Raw genomic sequence first — 24,503 nt, 5'->3', positions numbered from 1 at the left:
ACTGCCTGAAATGTACACATCTCAGCTTAACCAACGCTTATTTTTTCAATTTGGATGGAAGCTGGTCTAAGGAAAAGCACATCAAACAGGAGTATTTCTCAAGAAGCTATAGCAGGCATAGGCAAACTCGGCCCTCCAGATGTTTTTGGGACTACAACTCCCACCATCCCTAGCTAACAGGACCAGTGGTCAGGGATGATGGGAGTTGTAGTCCAAAAACATCTGGAGGGCCATGTTTGCCTGTGCCTGAGCTATAGAATATGGCAAACATCATGTGTACTTTGCTGGAGCCAGAGTAAACAATGATGTGTACAGAGTCTCTGTTTACGGTTGAGCTGAGATTTTAACTAGGGTTTTCAAGCTCATCATCTTAACTGCTACAACTTATAAGCATGTTCTGGCCTGAACATGTCCTCTCCCCACATTTTATCATGGACTAGGGCAATTATGCTTCAAAGACTTTTCCTTTCAGTTTTTAAAGAATTCCTACCTCCTGTGAGAGTTGGGCTAATAGGACTGGGGGTTTTCCTGGTTCTTCCTGCACATTGTATACCACCAGCCATTCCTTTTGGGGAGTCAATATGGTTTTATACTTTACTAGAAATGTGGTTGTCAACCTTCCCTAAGACTCAGGAAATGGTAGCAGACAAATAATACTAATTCCTGAGTACGCCTCATACTGATTTTAAAGAGACAATAGATTATCTTCCTGCAGAATTACATCTGTGCTCTTGTTATAAACTGTTCATTTTATCAGGACTGAAGACTGAAAGCCAGCTCCACTACCAACCCCTCTGATTCCTTGCAAAGCAAAACAGGTGTCAAAAATGGTTGCGTGTTTGCACTTTGTTCATTTACTGAATCCACTAAGAAAAGCTTTGGGCAGGAAACAGCATCCAATTTTGAAAAGGTAAACTATCTCCAGTCTGCCATGCCTGAAGGCAAAACTAAAATCACAGCTTGTTCTTATTAGAATGCTACAGCTGTAGTGCACAGTCTGAGCAGGGACTCCACACAGTGTTAGCTCATTTTAATAGGGCAGCGATTAAGTTTCACACTGCTAGGGTAAGAAAAGGCAGAGTGTCTCTGTCAGGCTCCAGCTGACCTCAGCTTCAGCAAAACCTGAAATGTTTGTATGTGACTAAAATATCTAATTGATTGCACTCAGGAAACATCATATATGTCACAGAAAGACTTGTTTTATATTGAAATCATAGTCTGTATTAACAAAGGCAAATTCAGATATTGGCAAGTTGAGAGAAATCATGTTTTCCTACCACAGCTTTAGCCTGGAGACAAGGAGCTGAAGGGAGAAAGAGGGTTTGCTGCCAGTGCTGTGCATATTCACCCCACCTTTGCCTTTAGTAAACAAGACTTGCAGTTTCTGCAATGTTTCAAAGCCCTGTGAGCAGAAACCAAAGCAAAAGAAATATGAATGTGCATATTAAAAGTAATATGGAATGGACATTGTCCTACAACTATATTTTTCTGCAGAACATTTTTTTCCATTTAAAAAAGCTACAGTTTTATTTAAAAAAATTGTGCTTTAACAAATGGATAAAATGCCAGGCAAACTGATTAATTTCAAATTAGCCTTTTTTGTGATTAGCATTAGGAAACATAGCACACAGTGTCTATTTTAAAATTTAAAAGCACTCATAATCCAAATCACATCCCAGCTCCTCACCCACACAAACATATGAAGCATCAATAGAGATGATAGAAGTGGCAAATAGCCCCTTGTGCTGGTGGGGCAAATAAAGGGAAGGAAATGCCAAAGTGGCAGTGGCAACTTCCTGTAGGAAGTGTTTATCCAGACCTTGTTTCCTGATGGACATTGCCAAGCACTCTGAAAGTGTTGCCTGGAAGATAACTGAGTGTTAAGGAAATTTTCCAAAATGCTTAAGCAGCAGGCAGTTAATCAGATAAGATTATGCAGTTCTTTATTTATTTCTCTGTACTGTCCCTGCTAAATTTGTTGTCGTTTTCAAATGCCGTATTGGTCAAACAGCAAATAAATAAAGCAGGAAAACAACAACAACAACAAAAGGTGTGTTAAGCTGCATATGAAATTAGCCAGATCCTTCAGCAAATACAGCAAGAAAAGAGTTGTCACAACTAAATGCATAGCCAATGCAATTTAGTATGTCTCTCATCTCCTCTGCTTCCTTCAAGTCCCGCAAAATCAAGATATAAATGTCCATTCAAAAGGCGTATCCATTCAAAAGCTATAGTCCCAAAGTATTTGTCAGCAGAACAGCCAAACTCATATCTGTGTTTCTGTTCCACATGATGAAAAGTTTCAATAAATGTGTGCCATAGGATAAAATCTGTCTGGAGTTTTCTTGCCTGAGTCTTTCTCTCAGACACTAATATATCCCATGCACTGCAATATCACAAGTCTAAATCCAAACCCTCCAGTATCTTCCATTTTTGTGCAATGGCCAGGTGAGAAGGTTATGCATGGGGGAAATGGAAGAAGGTGGGGGCGAGGAAAGACAGCAGTCGAAGAGGAGTAAATATTTAACATGGGTATATAGACTTGGGGAAAGTAACTTCAGAAAATCAGTCTCCAGGAGAGAAATTGTATACAAATAAGGAAAGCCCAGTATGGAAGAGACAGGGCTCAGATGCAGTCCAGCAGTGGTTAACGGAAAATGTAGTAGGAGCAAAAGTTGCCGCAAACTAAAATATTAGTTTCCATTCCCAAAAGCTGGTAAATCCCACTGCTCTTTGCTTCTGAAGATAAAACTCACAAAAACAAAACAAAACCAACACAGCTTTTCCTTCCAGTACATTTTAATCAGCAGGCCCCGACTGATTTTCAGTATCACTGAGAAAATAAATTATCTCAAACCAAATCTGCAAGAGACTCCAGTCAGTAAACCACCAAAAATTCACCAGGCTCCACCCATAGCAGGTCAAACCCCACCCCTTCCTCTCCCTGTTGACCTGGTGCTTCCTATGTAAACATTGCTGCAGTCTAATTCTCAACACCCCCTTCATGGATCACTGCCTTGCCGTGGCGAAGGGGCTTGAAGAACTCAGAGAAGCTATGAACTACGCCGAGCAGGGCACACAAGATGAACAGGTCATAGTGGAGAGTTTTGACCAAACGTGATCCACCTGGAGTAGGAATCGGCAAGCCACTCCAGTATCCCTGCCAAGAAAACTCCATGGACAAAGACAACAGGCATATAAAAGTTATGACACTGGAAGATGAGCCCCTCAGGTCGGAAGGTGTCCAACATGCTACTGGGGAAGAGCGGAGGACAAGTACAAGTAGATCCAGAGCTGATGAAGCGGCTGGGCCAAAGCCGAAAGGACGCTCAGTTGTGGATATGCATGGAAGCGAAAGGAAAGTCCAATGCTGTAAAGAAAAATATTGCATAGGAACCTGGAATGTAAGAACCATGAACCTGGGTAAGTTGGATGTGGTCAAAAATGAGATGGCAAGAATAAATATTGACATCCTGGGCATCAGTGAGCTAAAATGGACAGGAATGGGCAAATTCAGTTCGGATGACTACCATATCTACTACTGTGGGCAAGAAACCCGTAAGAGAAATGGAGTGGCCCTCATAGTCAACAAAAGAGTGGCGAAAACTGTACTAGGATGCAGTCTCAAAAATGATAGAATGATCTCGATACGAATCCAAGGCAGACCTTTTAACATCACAGTAATCCAAGTTTATGCACCAACTACTGGTGCTGAAGAAACTGAAATTGACCAGTTCTATGAAGACTTACAAAACCTTATCGAAGTGACACCAAAGAAGGATGTTCTGCTCATTATAGGGGATTGGAATGCTAAAGTAGGGAATCAAGAGATAAAAGGAACAACTGGCAAGTTTGGCCTCGGAGATCAAAACGAAGCAGGGCAAAGGCTAATAGAGTTCTGTCAAGAGAACAAGCTGGTCATCACAAACACGCTTTTCCAACAACACAAGAGACGACTCTACACATGGACATCCCCAGATGGGCAACATCGAAATCAGATTGATTATATTCTCTGCAGCCAAAGATGGAGAAGCTCTATACAGTCAGCAAAAACAAGACCTGGAGCTGACTGTGGCTCAGATCATCAGCTCCTTATAGCAAAATTCAAGCTTAAACTGAAGAAAGTAGGAAAAACCACTGGACAGGTAAGATACAATCTAAACCAAATCCCTTATGAATACACAGTGGAAGTGAGGAACAGGTTTAAGGATTTAGACTTGCTGGACAGAGTGCCTGAAGAACTATGGATGGAGGCTCGCAACATTATACAGGAGGCAGCAACTAAAACCATCCCAATGAAAAAGAAATGCAAGAAAGCAAAGTGGCTGTCCAACGAGGCCTTACAAATAGCGGAGGAGAGAAGGCAAGCAAAATGCGAGGGAGATAGTGAAAGATACAGGAAATTGAATGCAGATTTCCAAAGAACAGCAAGGAGAGACAAGAAGGCCTTCTTAAACGAGCAATGCAAAGAAATAGAGGAAAGCAACAGAATGGGAAGAACCAGAGATCTGTTCAAGAAAATCGGAAATATGAAAGGAACATTTCGTACAAAGATTACCATAATAAAGGACAAAAGTGGTAAAGATCTAACTGAAGCAGAAGACATCAAGAAGAGGTGGCAAGAATACACAGAGGAATTATACCAGAAAGATATGGATGTCTCGTACACCCCAGGTAGTGTGGTTGCTGACCTTGAGCCAGACATCCTGGAGAGTGAAGTCAAATGGGCCTTAGAAAGCACTGCAAATAACAAGGCCAGTGGAAGTGATGGTATTCCAGCTGAACTGTTTAAAATTTTAAAAGATGATGCTGTTAAGGTGCTACACTCAATATGCCAGCAAGTTTGGAAAACTCAGCAGTGGCCAGAGGATTGGAGAAGATCAGTCTACATTCCAATCCCAAAGAAAGGCAGTGCCAAAGAATGCTCCAAATACCGCACAATTTCACTCATTTCACATGCTAGCAAGGTTATGCTTAAAATTCTACAAGGAAGGCTCAAGCAGTATGTGGACCGAGAACTCCCAGAAGTGCAAGCTGGATTTAGAAGAGGCAGAGGAACCAGAAACCAAATTGCAAACATGCGCTGGATTATGGAGAAAGCTAGAGAGTTCCAGAAAGACATCTACTTCTGCTTCATTGACTATGCAAAAGCCTTTGACTGTGTTGACCACAGCAAACTATGGCAAGTTCTTAAAGAAATGGGAGTGCCTGATCACCTCATCTGTCTCCTGAGAAATCTCTATGTGGGACAAGAAGCTACAGTTAGAACTGGATATGGAACAACTGATTGGTTCCAAATTGGGAAAGGAGTACGGCAAGGCTGTATATTGTCTCCCTGCTTATTTAACTTATATGCAGAATTCATCATGCGAAAGGCTGGGCTGGATGAATCCCAAGCCGGAATTAAGATTGCCGGAAGAAATATCAACAACCTCAGATATGCAGATGACACAACCTTGATGGCAGAAAGTGAAGAGGAATTAAAGAACCTTTTAATGAGGGTGAAAGAGGAGAGCGCAAAATATGGTCTGAAGCTCAACATCAAAAAAACGAAGATCATGGCCACTGGGCCCATCACCTCCTGGCAAATAGATGGGGAAGAAATGGAGGCAGTGGGAGATTTTACTTTCTTGGGCTCCATGATCAGTGCAGATGGTGACAGCAGTCACGAAATTAAAAGACGCCTGCTCCTTGGGAGAAAGGCGATGGCAAACCTAGACAACATCTTAAAAAGCAGAGACATCACCTTGCCAACAAAGGTCCGTATAGTAAAAGCCATGGTTTTCCCAGTAGTGATGTATGGAAGTGAGAGCTGGACCATAAAGAAGGCTGATCGCCGAAGAATTGATGCTTTTGAATTATGGTGCTGGAGGAGACTCTTGAGAGTCCCATGGACTGCAAGAAGATCAAACCTCTCCATTCTGAAGGAAATCAGCCCTGAGTGCTCACTGGAAGGACAGATCGTGAAGCTGAGGCTCCAATACTTTGGCCACCTCATGAGAAGAGAGGACTCCCTGGAAAAGACCCTGATGTTGGGAAAGATGGAGGGCACAAGGAGAAGGGAACGACAGAGAATGAGATGGTTGGATGGTGTTCTTGAAGCTACTAGCATGAGTTTGATCAAACTGCGGGAGGCAGTGGAGGACAGAAGTGCCTGGCGTGCTCTGGTCCATGGGGTCACGAAGAGTCGGACACGACTAAACGACTAAACAACAACAACAACAATTCTCAACACATTTCCATCTACTGCCATCATTACTTAACTGACCACATCAGAGCATTTTCAAAATGACATTGGAGTTTTGGGATGTCAAGATTGCTTTTTGGTAGCTCTGGCCTGCTTCAAAAGAAAAAAAAAGAAAAACACACATTATTATTATTATTTTTAGTGTGACTTTGTTGCCAAGTGTAAAGACTTCTCTGAAGTCAAACCACTATGTTGGCAGCACCAAAGTGACCTCAACTGGGCACAAGCCTGGGCAGCTTGCCTGGAGGTCCTGGGCTGCCCAGACAACAAGGACCCCCCCCCCAGCCTCACTGATGTGGTCCAAAGAAAAGCAGAGCAAGACATTTGGCACCAGTTTGGCTGCAGGAGTTGCCAGAAGTTCACAGCACCACCCAACCACCTTAGGGACTCCTTAGCTTGTTCTTCTCCTGAAGATGTCCTGCAAGGAAGTGGAGGTTTAGGAACAGAGTTTTCCTTCTTTTAGATGGGCTGCGTTCCCAGGTGGACAAAACCCCACAAGCTGATTTGTTGATTCATTCAAATGTGTACACCTGCAGGTCTCAGGGCGGTTCATGGGATGAAGCCACAATGCAAAAACACAAAATGCAGAATCAAAATAACATCAAGAACAGCCCAATAAGTCCCCCCCAAAAAACCTCGCATTTTAATATGGCATTGTAGATTAATATTAATGAAAAAATAATATTAATGAAAAAATAACAACCCCTCACCATGGCAGGGGGGACGAGGAGGGTCAGCTGCCCCCCTCCCCAATCAAGTCAATTAATACTTAACTAACTGAGGTTCTGCCCCCCCCAAAAAAAACCCTTAAATCCTGGCTATGCCCATGCCCCTCACTCCAGACTGCATTTTACCTTCATCCCGGTCCTCTGTTTTGTTGTTTAGTCATTTAGTCGTGTCTGACTCTTTGTGACCCCATGGACCAGAGCATGCCAGGCACCCCTGTCCTCCACCGCCTCCCGCAGTTTGTTCCCACCATCTTGTCCTCTGTCGTCCCCTTCTCCTTGTGCCCTCCATCTTTCCCAACATCAGGGTCTTTTCCAGGGAGTCTTCTCTTCTCATGCAGTGGCCAAAGTATTGGAGCCTCAGCTTCAGGATCTGTCCTTCCAGTGAGCACTCTGGGCTGATTTCCTTCAGAATGGAGAGGTTTGATCTTCTTGCAGTCCATGGGACTCTCAAGAGTCTCCTCCAGCACCAGAATTCAAAAGCATCCATTCTTCGGCGTTCAGCCTTCTTTATGGTCCAGCTCTCACTTCCATACATCTGGGGGAACCATGGCTTCGACTATACAGACCTTTGTTGGCAAGGTGATGTCTCTGCTTTTTAAGATGCTGTCTAGGTTTGTCATTGCTTTTCTCCCAAGGAGCAGGCATCTTTTAATTTCGTGGCTGCTGTCAGCATCTGCAGTGATCATGGAGCCCAAGAAAGTAAAATCTCTCACTGCCTCCCTTTCTTCCCCTTCTATTTGCCAGGAGGTGATGGGCCCAGTGGCCATGATCTTCGTTTTTTGGATGTTGAGCTAGGGAAACCCAAACCCAAAACCACGCCAGCGAGGAAGCGCCGAACAGTGGTGTAGCGTGGGGGGTGCAGGGGGGGCCCGGCCACACCGGGCGCAACATCTGGGGTTAGGGCAAATGCACGGGTTAGGGGGCGCAAATCCACGGGTTAGGGGGCGCAAATGCACGGGTTAGGGGGCGCAAATCCACGGGTTAGGAGGCGCAAATCCACGGGTTAGGGGGCGCAAATTACTTGCCTTGCCCCGGTTGCTGACAACCCACGCTACGCCACTGGCTCCGAAGAAGCGGACTCTCCTTCCTGCAGAGAGCTCCCATCTCCCTGCAGGGAGCCCTCCGCTCTCCCGGAGGAGCAGCGCGCCTCTCTGCCTGGCCAGCCTCCTGCGAGGAGGGGAGGCTCTTTGGCCCACGCCTCAGGAGGCACCGATCCCCGCGGCGAAGCGGGAGCCTGAGGGAAACTTTCCTCGCCCGCCCGCCCCTCCCCCCCCCAGTCACGCGACGCGACGCAGCGCGCGCTGAGCTTCGGGTTTTGTTTTTTGACAGGTGTCTCTTCTCCTCCCGCTTCCCTCACGGAGCGCGGGAAACTCCGAGCATCCAGACGCGCCCGCGTGTCCGCGCGCGAGGGACAGCTGCTGAGGCGGGCGAAGGAGCCTCGTCCGTCCACGACCCTCCCCTCCCCCCTTGCTCTCTGTCACCCGAATTCCTTTCTCCGAGCCTCGTCCCCTCAGCGCGGTCTCCGAAGCGGAGCCACCTGAGGCGGCGGCGGCTGAGGGAAAGAGTCCAGCCGGCGCCTCCTCTCATCCCCGAGGCCCGGCCGGTCGGGGGTCTTCTGGTCACTGGGCTGCGTGGGTCGGTTGCAGCGCGCCCCCCCCCCAGCTTCCCCACGCCCCCTTTCTCGGCGCGCCTCCCCTCCTCGCGGACTCGGGCGGGAGGAGGCGGCCCTCTTCAGGGCAGCGGCTTCGCCTCCTCGCACGGCGCCTGCGCGGCGGCGGCGGCGGCGGCCGGGGAGCCCGATCTGATAGGGAAAGCCAGGGCTGACACTACCCCCGTGTGGGCGGCGGAACGTCCCGAGGATGACGTGCGGCGTTCTCGAACCCCGTGTCTCGCTCGCTGGCTCCTCGCTCGCCTGTGCCGAAGGGAACGGGGGAAGAAGAAGCAGCCAGGAGGAGGGAGGAGGAGCGGCGGCGGCGGCAGGAGCGGCGCGGAGGAGGAGACGGAGGAAGAGGAGGAGGAGGAGGAGGAGGAGGAAGACTCTTGCCGGAGGAGCGGCGGCGGCGCCATGGCGGCCCTGGAGCGGCCCGTGCCCAGTCCCGAGGCGTTCCTGGGCCAGCCCTGGGCCGCCTGGGTCCGGGAGGCCGCCCTTCCGCACGCGCATTGCGCCGCCCCCCCGCACAGTAAGGGCGCCCGCCGCACACAAGGACCGGCCAGGCGGGGCGGCGGGTGGGGTGGGGGGCACGCGGAGGCGCCCCTCTCCCCGGACACGCACATGCGATGCAGCCCGGCGGGGTGGATGCGAGCGAGGGAGGGAGGGAGCTGGCATGCCCTGCCGCCTCTTCTCCCCCAGCACACCACCGACCCAATGCATTGCACTTGCCTTGCATTGCACAGACCCCCCATGGCACTGGGGTTTGCTCCCGCCCCCGTCACCCAGTTGCATGGAGACCCACCCACCCAGCCACCCATGTGTGCGGGTGGTGCGCTGTGCCCGGCCGGAGCTGTCCTGCTGGGCTCCTCCGGCTGCAGGAGAGGAGGAAGATGCTGTCTGGGTGGCTGGCTGTCAGAGGGACGGGGGGAGGGGCAGGAGAATGCCGTTGCATTTGGGGAGGGGGTGGGGGGGGCGATCTGGGCCAGGGTGCTGCTGGGTGCGGAATGAGGAGGCAGGAAGGATGCTTGGTGCCTGGTTGAAGGCTGCCCGGGGGATGGATGCTCCTGCCTGGCAGATGCAGCGATTGTTGCATCTTGCCTTTTTGCAGCCGCTGGCTAGCGGAGCACCCTTTAACTCTTTAGCGCTCTCGTCGGATAGAGCGGCCTCTGCCTCTGCTCTCCCTTGACTTTTGCTTCTCTTCTGCAGGTATAGAGCTAGAAGATGCTGGAAAAGAGGGTGGAAAAAGCAGGGAGGTGATGAGGCTTAATAAAGAAGGTAAGGAAGGGGCCTGGGGTCTGACCATATGTTATTGTACCTTGCTCTCCGTGTGGCTCTGGTTAGAGAGCTCAGGGGGTTTTTGTTTTTGTTTTGCCAAGTATGGCTGGGGCTTCACAGCCATGTGGATCCTATTGAATCTAACCACAAACAAGGCTTACTGGGCCTATGTGTTGAGATAGTTCCATGTATGAATATTCAGTACTTGCATGGTTCTCTTCAGCTTTTGTTTTATAAGGAACTGGCTATCCCATTATTAATTTGAGACAGTGCTGTGTTTTAAATATGCAAGTAGGTACACACTTATATCTGCTCATCTGCGTCCAGGCTAGTCAGCTTTTCATATTCTTTTTACTAACTTATTCTGTAGCTGAAAAGGCAACAGCTGAATCAAACAATCACATAGTTTTACTTCTAGTGTTGCTGAAAACAGGTCTGTCATAATAACCAGATTTTGGATCAATGTTCAACATAAGCTTTGATTTTCATGATGATAAAGCTGTTGGTGCGCAGAGGTGTAGTGCATAGTGAGTATTTAAGTTTTGGGCGACTTTTCAAACTAAATGAGCATTTTTGACATTTGTAAAGAAGCATACATAAATTGTAATTCAGAGAATTGTTAATATGGCACCAGGTTTGTGAGCATGTGTGCAACTTATGAGTGAGTGAAGTTGGCAAACAAGCCTATACTTTCTATCAAGGAAGAACTTATGACTGCAGACAGTTCCTATTGACAGATTTGTTTTGTAATGTGATCCATAGACTTATCAGCAAGCATTTGTCAGATTTTATGTACATTGAAGAAGCTGCGTGGGTTCATGATGGCATGAGCAAGGGTTTGACACACTCTTTTAGCAGAACTGAAACTAACTAGTGTGTATGTTGTAGAAAAACACTGTATTTTTGGAACTTGATAGGACAAGCTAATGGCTAGATCCTGTTAACTAATGTGCTGAGACAATACTTCATCAAGATCAGGCATGTAGATTCCAGGACCATTGAAGGTGGATAGCTCATTCTGCCATGATGGTGCAGGTGCTGAACTCTGGCCCAAGCACAGAACCAGGATAAGCCATGGGTTTCTCCTTTTCCACTCTACTGAGCTGTGCAAGGGCTATTTGCTTTAAGTGAACGTGTGGGAATGAGTGAGAATAAGCTTTTTAAGTGGCACCTGTCAGCATATTCTTAAGTGTTTTTACTCAGAGGTAAAGCTATAAATCTAATTGTGCCTCCTCAAAAGCAAGTCCTCTTGAATTTAGTGGGGCTTCCTGTCAGGTAAATGCAGGTAAGGATTATAATCTTAGTTCTGCTGATGGTGTCCATACGAAGACATTCTAAGGGTACATTTCTATTAGTGCTTAACTGGGAGTCAGCCCATTAAATATTGTGAGGCTTACATTCCCAGGCTTGCACACCGCATGCCATTTATCTGCCCTGAAGCCAAGAACAGTAAATTAACTCTATTACACCCTTTTGAGTTTTTGTGGTACTAAGAGGCTTTCGGAAGGGGCAGCAATGCTCCACCAGCAGATTAGGACGTATAATTATTTACCTTGAAAGAAAAATTCAACTCCAAGTATAGATACATCAGCTTCTAATAAATCTTAACACAAGTCTAGGACCAATATTATTAATTATTTTCAGTATCACAAGCATACGTTTGGGGGATAGTTAGGGTTTTATAACATTTTGTAATATTGCTGTTGCCAGGATATATCATAAATTCAAATTAATCCTCCTCCCAAATCAGACGGAGCTGAAAATTCTCTCACGATAACTGCCTCCAGATGTACCTCAGAAAATTCCGTTGTAGAACCACCTGGTCCGTAGTGTGGTACATAGGAGGACACTTGAACTGTAGTATAAACGTTGCAGGCTAAAAATGTTCTCCAATTTTTAAAATAGTGTTAAATATGTCTCCTTGTTCAAATCCTCACATATTTTAACTGAACTTATTTCCCAGGAAGTGTGCTGTGCGGCTGCTTTGAATTGCTTGATGACCCTGAATGTGAAGATTAATGTAATATTTCGATAACTGAGATAATACAGTAGAAGGGAAGACCGAGAACTTAGTGGATGAATGTATTTTGCACTAGTTTGTATGTAGACAGGGTCATTGAGCTTGCCGCAATTTCAGCTCCTGTATGACGTGGGTCTTTAAAAACAGTAGTGTTTTTTTATATTTGTTGTAGGGTTCATTCAAGATGCGCTACTTCCTGAAGCAGCTTTTCTGCATGAATCTAGTGAACTGAGAGGTACGCCCCAGGGATATTCCTTGACATTGCAAAAGCCCTTGGATCACATTCTGCTGTAATGGCTCCCCTAAAAATATTGTTGCTTCTGCGATGAAACTGGCCCCTCCATAGTTATTTCTTAGGGAGGTGGAAACTTTATGCTTTTAAAACACAGTGCAATTACTAAATTCAAATTAAACCTGTTATGATGTAAACATAACATATTAAAAGTTTACTTTTAGCTGTAGTATATTCCTAGCTTATTTTAGACACCCCCTTTGTTGGGCCTAAACTGAAAAGTTTCCTTTATCCACAATATAATTTGCTGCAACCTGTAGGCTCTTGTTTTCATTGTTTGTAACTGATGGCAGCTTTTTGAAAAGGGGTTGTGGTTGTGGTTTGCTTAAATGTTGATTCTTGATTTAGTACCTGAATAGTTTAGCCAAGGAATCTATGTGAGAATGAAAAGTGTTTGGCTGGCAAAGTTCTGTTGTTGGGGTCCCCCAACACCAATGTTAAGCATTTATCCTGTGTGAGAGAGCAGAGTAATGCCATGTTTTCTGATACCGTCATAGCTGTTGATGTACCTCATTGTCGGCATTTGCCTCCTAAAGTAACATGCCTTCAGTCTGAGCCGTTGAATGGTGTGCATGAAGGTCCAGTTGTCAAAATGAGCTTTGGTTATACTTGTTGTTTGGTTGGAGAATAACTTTAATCTACAGTATTGGATAAGTGAGGCTTTCAAATTGAGAACTACTCTTTGTACTCTCTGTGGTTTAGACCACAGCACCACCCACATCCCTTTTTGTACTCTCTTAATGTCTACCATTGTGGCACTAGGCTCTCTCGGCATCAGAAGGGTAGCAGAAGACTGCCTAGACACAGCTAGGCAGTGGGCAACTTCGCTTGGCTATCTTGCAGTTTATCTTGCAGCTTACTGTAATATCAATTTCTGGGGGTCAGCTCCCCAGATCCCAGAACAGCACCAGATGCTGTCCATTTGACATCTTGATCTTATGGCGATATTAAGCAGCTATAAAGTGCTTTTAGAGCACACTTCACGTCAGTTCTCAGCGAGCTGAGGATTTCATTTTATTATGGATATCTTCATTTGGCAAGTGGTAGGATGCTGAGAAATACTGCCTTCACTTGGACTAGGGACCTACTGGCTTACATACTTGGGCTGCGGTCTGGTGCACATTTATTTGAACACAGTGGGATTTAATTATGAGTAAACATGCACAGGACTTCCTCATCAACTGTCTTTCATCATTAGCTATTTTTCACTGTCTGGGGTAACAAACCCATTTCGAAGGTGGCAGGTAGTACAGTGGTACCTTGGTTTACAACCATAACCCGTTCCGGAGGTCTGTTTGTAAACCAAAACAGGTTGTAACCCAAGGCACGCTTTTGCCAGTGGGGCCTAAAAAAAAAAATAATGTTCATAATCCAAAAAAAAAAAAAATGGGTTGTAATCCCAAAAAAGTTTGCAAACAGGGACACACACTTGACGTGTTTGTAATCCAAAACGTATGCAAACCAGACTGCAAAACAAGGTTCCACTATATTTTGTGTAGTCCCTTCTGCTCAGGAGCAATGCTGTGCTGCCACTTAGTGAGGCAGGGTAAGGCAGGTGGTGGGGTGAAACTGGGGCTCTGCGAGCACACTGGCAGAGCCAGTCCAGTACTCACACCTGTACAGCCTCAACCTTGCAGCCCTGCCCTACTAAGTGGTAGTGGTTATTCTGTCGGTTGGGAGGATCGCGGAATAATGCCTCCTGCCCTTGCTTCTTCTTGTACGCTGATGTTATCACACACCACAAGGGACACTGCCTGTCAGTCTCAGAGCTCAGAGTTCTGACTTGGTAGCAAATGTGTGAGGTCCATGGGGCTTGGCTGTCAGCACTGGCGGAGGAAGAGGAGTGTGGGGGGAGCTGTCCCCCCACCCGCTTTGGTGCCACGCCCCCAGGACACACACCACGCCCTTGTGGGCGGCGCGCAATGCCCCCGAGACACACGCCTGAAGCTCCGCCACTGGCTGTCAGTACAGTCTAGGGAGCAAGGATAGGCTGGTTTGCGCAGTTCTGCTTTAGTAGAATTGCTCTGATTAGAATTATACCGCAAACAGGTTATATATAATAGTCCTTTCAAAATATCTATTTAAGACATTTACATACCACTTAGTTATTTGCATTTCTGAGTGGTGGATATAAAAACAATACACGGAAATAGGAACACTAAAACAACACCTAAATTATCATAAAATTGAAGTACTGTAGTATCTTGACTGGGTGTTGTTGTTTTTTAAGCAGACCATGTGCTTGAATATATTGTTAAAATATGTTGTTGCACAACACTGAAATGTATTATAATAATTTAAATATTAAATGTTTTTCTTGCATTAGAGAATCCAGAGCCTTGTTCTTTTGGGAAATAAAGCTTGGGGAACAGAGACCTCATCCCAAGAGCACTGTGTGCTTAAGTCTCTTTGATACAAACGTAATCTGCACACTAAATTTGCTTGTTTCGGTGCAATAGCATGCATTGCCCATGCAATCTCTTCAAACCACCCAGTGGTTGAAAAACAGTTTGTACAGAATCTGACTGGCTAATATGTGGAAATAACTGTGTGTGTGTGTGTGTGTGTGTGTGTGTGTGTGTGTATAAGTGGTCTACTCCCATAACCAGTGTCATAGTGGAGGAACTATGGCTCCTGAAAGATTACTGTAGCTACTTCACTGAAAAGCAACTCCCTGTTTCTTGCACATCTGCTCCCGGGAAGAAGCCACTATGTACCTTCTGTAAGTGCCACTTCCGATGTTAACACTATTCACATGAGTATACTGCCTGCATGAGCAGCTTTTGCAGTCAGTTGCAATGCGGGAAAAAGTGATACTTGGCATGTATATCACACTTTGAAATGTTCAAAATAGTAGGAAGGGTCATTGGTTGGGAGAGCTTTGCATATAGTTGTTCCCAGGTTTGTTCCCTGGCACATGTTCACATGTACCACTAAGCCAAACCATGGCTAAGCATGAACACACGCACTGTAGTTACAGTAAAAAATTGCAGCTGCTTTGCTGCTCCCTCCTTGTCTTGTTACTTGGAGCTAAGCTGTAGTTTGGCTTAGCATTACATGCAAACTGAGCCATCGCAGACGGTACTGACCAAGAAGGCACAGTGATCTTTGTGTAAGGGAACTTTCAGTGTTTTTGTAGTACAGGCAATCCTTGTTTGGTGAAGGGGTTCTGTTCCAGACCTCTGTGTGTGTAAGCCTGCTCCATCCCTTTTCATGACGTCTTTATGATGTTTTGGGGCTACTTCTGAGTTCTGAGCTGTGCGCATGTGTGTGATCGTGCGTCATTCGGAGTTGCCTGTAATCCTTACAGTGTTATCTTAGGTCACCTCCAGACGACCCGCTTATTGAACATTTCCTACTGATTTGTTTGCACAAGGTTTGTGGGGAGGTTAGATGATGTTGGCTATTTATTCAGTATTCGTTTTCAGAGAGGTTAGACAATGTTCTGTCAAGTAAGTGTTATCTTCCCACTTTCCAATTCTTTTCCCTGTCACTTTTCTTACAGCAAAAGGTCCAGTGAGGTGGTGGTGGCTACAGACGGATTTGTTCTGCAAGGACACTGAATCAACTTTAATCATGTAACCTGAATTTCTAGGTGTGATTGAATCCCACCTGAAAACGGCAGCAGTCTGGAAGCGCCCTTATAAATCATTATAATCATGTTAGGTCTGTCAGTATTATTCCTATATTTTAGATGATGGGGTGGAGGCTGAAAACGATGACTTGTTGTCTAGGGTTGCCTTCACAAGTTTCAGGAGTGTCCCATCCCTTAGCCATTATGCCACACAACGGTGTGTGAATCAACTCTTACAATGTGGTGTTTTGCAGCGATACTTTTATTAAGTGCATATGGAGCAGATGCTTGTGGGTTGTTGTTTTTAGTTGTTAGGGGATTTGATCATGAATGAAAAGAAATCTTTCTCACCTAGGTGATTCTTTGGAATGAAGCTTACCAATACGAGGAAACCTTGCATATGCGTCATAGTGTAAGGCAGGGTAGTGCTGATATGATTTAGGATTAGTGTTAGGGTTAGCTGTGCATTTGCTGTATTTGTAGCACTTCACTTGAGAAATTCTTTTGACTCGGCGCCGATATTGTTACTGAACCTCTGTGTCTGGAGTGGCAGAAACTGGCTCGTTGGCTTTGATGCTGTAAGTGGGGGAACCAAATAGGCATCTCCTGCTGGCTTCTTCAAGGCTGGAAGAGCTTGATTGATCTTTGTAAAACATCTTGAAAAAGAAGAAAGTAGTTCAGATCTGTGTTGGAGGGAAACTTCTAATGTATTTTTTCAGCATGTTGCATGTCATTTATTGGGGGACCGAGATCTCCCAAGATCAACCTGGCCCTTATAATATGCAAGTACACTGTGTGAATAAATTCTCATTATTTGAAGTTAGAGGCTGAGGCTGTCTCCTCTCCCTAATAGTCTTGAGCAGAATAATTGCTCTTTGTCGTTCCCTTTTTCTTGAACAATACTATTTCATCTGCTACTTTAAGAAAATTTAGGTTTTCCCTGTTGCAGAGTATTGGTTGGTTTGCACATAGCGCAAATCATGGCTAAGTGTGAATGTGTGAGATTATTATAAAATAAAATACGCAAAAGAAAGATTATTATAGCACCATGTAAGAAACCAGAACTCTGATCTCCAGTGCAACAAATGCAAACTATAGATTACTCTGTAGTGACTCATTAAAATTTGGCATGTTAAAACTCGGGCCTCCCTATTACTTACTGTGTTCACTATGCATCTGTTGAGATAGATGTTGAATAGTTGGCCAATGGGCAAGATAAAGGAAGACAGAAGGCAGGTGCTCTTTCCTAGGCCTTTGGTTGAAATTTCCATTCAGCAGTGAAGGATGTGGGAGAGAGAATGGATGAATCCTCGTGCTTGCAGTAAAAAATTCTTATGCTTGAAGTTAGAACCCTCAAAATTTCCGGAGAACAAAGAGATATCCAGGACATGTTGAGCCTTTTAGGCACTTCTGTCTTACATTGTTAACTTTGAGCAAAACAAATTAGACTCTCACGTAAACAGCTAGCATATCTTAACTCTCCTGCGCCATTTCTGCAGAATAACCCATGGGTTCCCTTCCCATCCCAACTGAAGAACATGTAGCTTGTTTGGCAGACTTGAAACATGTCCTTCTGAATGTGAAATTGTATTCTATAAAGCAGGAGTGGGAAACCTGTGGCCCTCCAAATGTTGCGTCCCCAACTTACATCACCCCCAGCCAGCATGATCAATCAATTGGGATCATGGGAGTTGTAGTCCAGCAGTGTCTGGAGGACCACAGGTTCACTATTGCTTATGGAAGACAAATGTGGAGAGAAATTCCATCAAATACAAATTCCGCCTGTACTAATTAAACCATTAGTGTTGGTGTTGTTGTTGTTGTTGGTGGTGGTGGTGGTGGTGTTGGTGTTGTTGTCGTCAGTGAAGCCTAACATTTAGGTCAGTGTTTCCCAACCGGTGTTCCGCGGCACAGTAGTGTGCCGCCGGACGTCGCCTGGTGTGCCGTGGGAGGGAGGCGGGCGAGTCGGGCTAATCCTCCGACGAGCTCCACCTCCAGACCCATTGCTCAAATCCTTTAACCCAGCAAGGCAGGAGGGCGGGGAGGGGGGGGGAGAGAAAAACGAAAGGGTGGAAAAAAGAAGGGGAAGAGAAAATATTTTTTTAAAAAAAGGAAAGAGAGGGGAAAAAGCGAGGGATGGAGGAAGGTCGTTCCTCGATAGAAAGGACTGAAGGGGTGGCAGCTGCGTGGCTGACAATGGGGGTGGCGGGGGGGGGAGAGACGGGAGAGGGACCGTCTCTCCTTTTCTCCAGGCGAGAATGCTGTGTGGCTTCTTCTTCGGAGCGGGGGGAGAACTGTGTGGCAAGACCCCAATCGTTTTTTTCTGTGGAGAAAAACGATTGCTCCGACCGAGGGAAGAGAGTGAGTTGCGCGGAGCGCCTGCCTGACAATCGCCTCGGAAGGAATCAAGATTTGGGGTGGGTGGGTGGAGTGACGGGACGGCGGTGTCGCCTCCTCTCTCTTTCTCCCTCCTCCGCGGCCGCTAGCGACGGGCTTTTAACTTCTCCCAACTTTTGTGCGCGCGCGCGCGGCCCTCGAAGTCCCCCCCTTTCCGGGGGACCCGACTAGGCCCTGCCCGCCGCATTGCCGCTGCCGTGCGCCTGGCTGGGTGGGGGGGAGGGGACCCTGGCGGCGGCACCGCCTTGGTGCTCGTGCGGGACTCGCTCGGCTGGTGCCGGCCTCTCAGGGCGGAGGCCTAGTCGCGGGCTTCTGGGTGTTGGGGTTGCTACGCGCCTCAGTCCCCGGGGACCCAGCGTCGCAGCCTGACGCCGCCGAGTGTGTGGCTATGAATGGGAGGGTGGCGGCGGCGGGCCTCTCCCCCTTCCTTTCTGCGAGGGACTCTTCTTGTTGAATGTGGGGCTGGGAGAGAGGCGCGCATTTCTGCTCCCCCTCCCGCTTTGTACATGGAGAATGGCCTTGTCCTCCTCCCTCCCCCTTCCGCCGTGTAGCGCGGAGGGTGTGCGTCTAATCCCCTCTCCACCTGCTCCCTGAGCTGCTACCCTTGTGTAAGGGGGGGAGGCTGCGAGTGTGTATCCGACGCAGGCAGCATGCTCTTATTTCTCCCACCTTAAATCAGCGCTAATTGCGCCTGGACGCAGTATTTACTTCCGAGTAGGCCCCCTCCTCCCCCCCCCGTAGCACCTGATGTTGCTATTCGTATCATCAGGTTTGTTTGTTGATAATTTAATTGTTTTAAAAGCATCATGCTAAAGAGCTCTCTCCCACCCCCAGACCCTTGGGCAAAACAGAAACACACACATACACAAACACAGAGATTGAGCCCTGCAGGTTTTATGAAATGAATGGATTCTGAATGCCTGTTTCAGTGGCTTGTCCGCCTTAGGCTGCTGGGCCAGACACCTGTTACACGGTGCAGTCCGTAAGCTGTGAGCGCTGCTACCTGCCGCCGAGACCACGTAACAACAGTCTTGAAAGACCTACATTGGCTCCCAGTACCTTTCCGAGCACAATTCAAAGTGTTGGTTCTGACCTTTAAAGCCCTAAGCGGTTTCGGTCCAGTATACCTGAAGTAGCGTCTCCGCCACCATCGTTCAGCCCAGACACTGAGATCCAGTGCCAAGGGCCTTCTGGCAATTCCCTCACTGTGAAAAGTGAGGTTACAGGGAACCAGGCAGAGGGCCTTCTCGGTAGTGGCGCCCGCCCTGTGGAATGCCCTCCCATCAGACATCAAAGAGATAAACCAGTGTTTCCCAACCGGTGCGAGACGTTGCCTGGTGTGCCGTGGGAGGGAGGCGGGCGAGTTGGGCGGCGAGAGGCGGGGCGGCGGCGGCGAGGAGAGGCCGCCCAGCGCGGGGCTCTCGCCGTCTGCCTGCCTGGCTGCCTGCGTGGTGCTGATGTCACGGGGCTGTAACGTGCCCCACATAGGCACATGCAGGGTGGCGAGCGAGCTCCCTCCCACATCCCATCGCCGCTCGCTTCGGCCGGCCTACTGGGCTGTCGCAGGCGGAAGGCCTGCGCATGCGCGAGGTTTTCGCGCCTTCAGGATTGCCTTCACGCCTTCCTCCTCCCGGGTCCTTGAGAGCGCGGGAAGCGGCAGCGCGAGACCGGCGTTGAGCCTGGTAGGTATTGCGCTTGCCAAGGCAGTCATTTGGGAAATGAAAACTTGCAAAGCAAGCAACCAGTTCAATCTGAAGTACGTGTATGCTTAATATCCTGTATCTGAAACCTGTTCTGCCCCTTCCCCCACACTTGGTGCCATTTTCATCTACACATGCAGCAGAGTAAGTTGACCCAGAATAGTACCAATTCAGATGGCAGATGGGAGAATGACAGTGCTGAATGCTTTCCCATGTAGAACAGTCCCTGCAAATAAAAACCTAGCATATTTGGAAGAGGGATGCTAGCCTAACCATTACCTTCTATGTTGTTACTATTTTTTTTTTTTTTTTACATAAGTAAAAAGTGACCTTTCCCCATCTGGCATGGTGGTGTGCCTCGAGACTTTTTTTCATGAAACAAGTGTGCCTTTGCCCAAAAAAGGTTGGGAAACACTGATTTAGGTATGAAGGCACACTATTTGAAAGTTAGTGATAGATGGCGGAAAATATTTTTAAGGTTCCATGCTCATTGAACACTTTGGTTCAGTTCACAAGCTTTTACTTTGTCCATCTTGAGCAAAACTTTAATAAGACAGAATATGTTGGATTTCTTTTACAGCGAGAAAATTCAGTTAATCTTCATATGTTGCTGCCTTCCGGTGGAACTTATTTTAATTTTGTTGCTTTTGAGACAAAATTCATTCCAGGTCTCATTTATGACGTACGATTGTTTTACCTATAAGGCGTGTGGCTTTTTACATACAGGTGTTTTACCTATATGGCATATGATTGTTTTACCTATAAGGTTGATGATCACATAGTTGGAAATAGATTTCAGTGCAAGGACACAAAGCATGGTGAAGCCTTGCCCTATTGCCACAGAATAGCCTATCGGTTACTAAATGATTAGTACAATACCCTGTACAACTCTGAAAGTAAAGTCTGAAATATTGCATGTGGCTGCTGTTGGTTACTGCTATTCCTTGCAGCCTTTACAGGTGTATGGGGTGTTGGGAGAGGGGTAGTACCTCTGGTAGAAGACAGGTTGTGCTTCTACCAGAGGTGAAGCTAGCTGATAGAAGAAGAAGAAGAAGAAGAAGAAGAAGAAGAGGAGGAGGAGTTTGGATTTGATATCCCGCCTTTCACTCCCTTTAAGGAGTCTCAAAGCGACTAACCTTCTCCTTTCCCTTCCTCCCCCACAACAAACACTCTGTGAGGTGAGTGGGGCTGAGAGACTTCAGAGAAGTGTGACTGGCCCAAGGTCACCCAGCAGCTGCATGTGGAGGAGCGGAGACGCGAACCCGGTTCCCCAGATTACGAGACTACCGCTCTTAACCACTACACCACACTGGCTCTGTCTCAAACCCTCGGTGAGTTAGGGATTTGCCCTGCATGCGGAGTCAAACTCCAGTGGATCGCTTGGACGAGACCAGTAGTGGGTCCAACGGTCAAGGGGCTAGTTTCTGTACGTGCTGTAGCAGGAAGTGAGGGGCAGATGAGGCTTGTCAACCTGGGAAGGTAGCCCATCTAGGAAAAGGAATGTCCTCTGGGAATGCAACACATTCACTCTTGATTCTCCTGTTCAAATTATAAGATGGGTGATGTCATGTCCAAATATGCTGCTGATGACCCAGCTGTGTATCTCATGGCCTGACGTAATATCCCTGCGTGGGTACATCAATTTTCCTTGTACAAACTCGGCATGTGGAAGACAGAGGAAGTGATAATTGGGAGAGGGTGATGACATGCGCCTTTTCCTTCCCACTTTGGTTCACAGTGGAGGCAGGAAATGGATAATTAATTTGGCCATATCTTTAATACAGAAGCTTGGGTATCAGCATGACATGAACTTTTTCTTCCCTTGGTACTGTTTGCATAAGCTTTACCCATATGTTTATCAGGCTGCCTCTGGCATAGCTTTCCATGGCATAGACTGCTCTGGCACCTTGCTTTTTCAGTCTTATGTGGGCTTCCAGTAGTGTTTGCTTATCACGCACATCTTGTTCTGGACCTATCTCCGTGGCTGCTTCTGCCCGCCTAGGCAACTCAGTGTAGCAATGGTAGTTGCTGTTTTTGTATGTTCTCTGGAAGTTCCAGCTGTTACAGTGACTAGACTGCTGGCAGTGTGTGGGCAGACGGCTGACGGCATGTGGCACTTCTGCTGGAACATTTACATTGGCTGCCCATATGCTGCCAGGCCAGTTTCAGGTTAGTCCCCGTCTTACAGAGGCCCAGCCAGCTTCAGCCGGAAGTTGGGCATTAACCTTTTAGCAGAGATTCATCAGGCATCCTTGCTTTTCACTTCCAGGCATCTCTTGAATAGGTTTCTGTGCCAATAGGCCTTTTAATTTTTATTGTTATTCATGTTTTTATACTGTATTTTATGCTGCTTTTATAATTAAGTGTTTTAAAGTGTTTTAAATTTGTTGTTAGCTGCCCTGAGCCCAGTTTTTGAACCGGGAAGGGCGGGGTATAAATAAAAAAGTATTTATTTATTTATTTATTTATCTATTATTATTATTATTATTATTATTATTATTATTATTATTATTATTTGCAGCACTTTAATTAGTCAGTTACTTATTGTTTTTAATACTGTTTTATGTTTTATTGTTGTTCCCTTCCCCAATATCTTACAGTATGGTGGCACAGAGATACTTTTATAAATAGATAAGTATATATGGCATTTCGCAAAGAAGAAATTGACAGGTTTGTACTCTAAGGGGCCTGCAATCTGACACAAAGGAAACAGAGGTGGCGGGGGGGGGGGATCAAGTGGGAAAATAATACGGGATGAACTTCGGTTTTGCATGTTCCATCTTTTTTACAGTAGGGTTTTGAAACAAGGGGCATAAGTTGAGTTTGAAGTAAGTAAGGGTGAGGTCTTACAGGTGGTGTTGAAGTTGATTCCAGGCTGTAAGCGTAGGAAGAGAGAAAGACCAGAATCTGAATCAGCTGCTTGCAGAGTGGTGGACTGAATATAAAATAGCACAACCGTTTCAGGCCTCTGGAATGGGGTTGTGTATTGTGTTCTACAGTTATCCCCTGGTATTTGTCTGGCTTGGGTGCTGCTAGTTGTTTGGGGATCCTGAAATCACACCGTACCATGGTGTTTGACCCGCTTTGTTGTAGCGCAGAGGTGGCCTCGTGTCTGTTATACTTTTTGCCCAGAAAAAATTACACCCCCCCTTGTACCTTGGTTTACAGACGCTTCAGGTTACAGACTCTGCTAACCCAGAAATAGTACCTCGTGTTAAGAAATTTGTTTCAGGATGAGAACAGAAATCGCGTGGTGGCAGCGGGAGGCTCTATTAGCTAAAGTGGTACCTCAGGTTAAGAACAGTTTCAGGTTAAGAACAGACCTCCAGAACGAATTAAGTTCTTAACCCGAGGTAAAAAGATAAAGAGACCCCTGACCAGTAGGTCCAGTCGTGACCGACTCTGGGGTTGTGGCGCTCATCTCACTTTATTGGCCGAGGGATCTGGCGTACAGTTTCTGGGTTGTGTGGCCAGCATGACTAAGCCGCTTCTGGCAAACCAGAGCAGCGCACGGAAACGCCGTTTACCTTCCCGCTGGAGTGGTACCTATTTATCTGCTTGCACTTTGACGTGCTTTCGAACTGCTAGGTTGGGGCAAGAGCAGGGACCAAGCAACGGGAGCTCACCCCGTCGTGGGGATTCGAACCGCGACCTTCTGATCAGCAAGTCCTAGGCTCTGTGGTTTAACCCACAGCGCCACCTGCATCCCCTTAACCTGAGGTACCACTGTAATTAAGGCTCATTTTTCTCAGTGCAGCTGTCATGTGAACCAGATCCTAGAATGTTTTGTTTCATGCTCCCACCAAACAACTCTTGACAACAGCTTGGCAGCAGCATGAAACCAAACTGGGTGGTAGGAGACCATCACTGTGGCAAGCTCACTGCTTGGAGCAATTGTGGCGCACAGAGGTTTCCTGAATGCAGTCCTCACATGGGAGCAGTTTCTCTTGTAAAGCAGCCATAGCAGGCATGATGATTTTCATTTGTTTTAGCTATAATTGCATGGAAGGCTGCAGCACATAGGTGAAGTTTTAGTTTCTGTTTTCAAATGGTTGCCTGAGACAGAAAATTTGGAAATGTATTTGTGTTTGTCAGATGAGCTAAATAGGTAATCCTGATAGGGTAGCAGCTTAATTCGTAGAATCATAGAATTGTAGAGTCCAACCCCCTGCTATGAAGAAATCTTAACCAAAGCATCTGTGACAGATAGCCACCCAACCTCTGCTTAAAAAGCAATGAAAGAGAGTTTACCACCTTCCGATGGAGCCTGTTTCACTGCTGGAATGGGTATTAAGAAAGTTCTTCCCCATGTTTAGTCGGAATCTCCTTTCTTGTAGCTTGAATCCATTGATCCTACCCTCCAGAGCAGGAGAAAACAAGCTTCCTCTATCTTTCATGTGATAGCCCTTTAAATATTTGACCATCATATTGTCGGGATTCAAGCCTGCCTTCAGGAGAAACTGGCCACTCTCCAGGCACCCGGCTTGAATCACCGGTTGACCTCCCTGTCTGCATTCCCGGCAAGATCCAGGCAAGGTCGCGATCGGTGATCCTCCCCAGCGTGAGGAGAACACACCACTCTTTCCTGCCCCCCCAGGGGCAGGGGAAAGAGATAGAGA

The 24,503-nt window shown here is 46.7% G+C and overlaps 1 protein-coding gene across 4 annotated transcripts in view; it reads left to right on the top strand.

Moving 5' to 3' along the window:
* Positions 1 to 8,990: 8,990 nt before the first annotated feature.
* Positions 8,991 to 24,503, top strand: part of ATXN7L1 (ataxin 7 like 1) — a 75,829-nt gene continuing 60,316 nt past the window's right edge. For 2 of the 4 annotated variants that reach the window (XM_082239594.1, XM_082239593.1), the window contains exons 1-2: positions 8,997 to 9,155; positions 9,833 to 9,901. In XM_082239594.1, coding sequence (XP_082095720.1) covers positions 9,041 to 9,155; positions 9,833 to 9,901 — 184 coding nt within the window. In that variant the 5' untranslated portion in view covers positions 8,997 to 9,040. Of the gene's footprint in view, positions 9,156 to 9,832; positions 9,902 to 12,093; positions 12,157 to 24,503 lie in introns of all 4 variants that reach the window. The other 2 variants (XM_082239592.1, XM_082239591.1) reach the window with 2 other exon arrangements.

Source organism: Podarcis vaucheri, assembly GCF_965113315.1.
Source record: "Podarcis vaucheri genome assembly, chromosome: 10".
NCBI lineage: Eukaryota > Metazoa > Chordata > Lepidosauria > Squamata > Lacertidae > Podarcis > Podarcis vaucheri.
The sequence above is the reverse complement of the archived record's forward strand: the minus strand, read 5'-3'. Positions and strand labels throughout refer to the sequence as shown.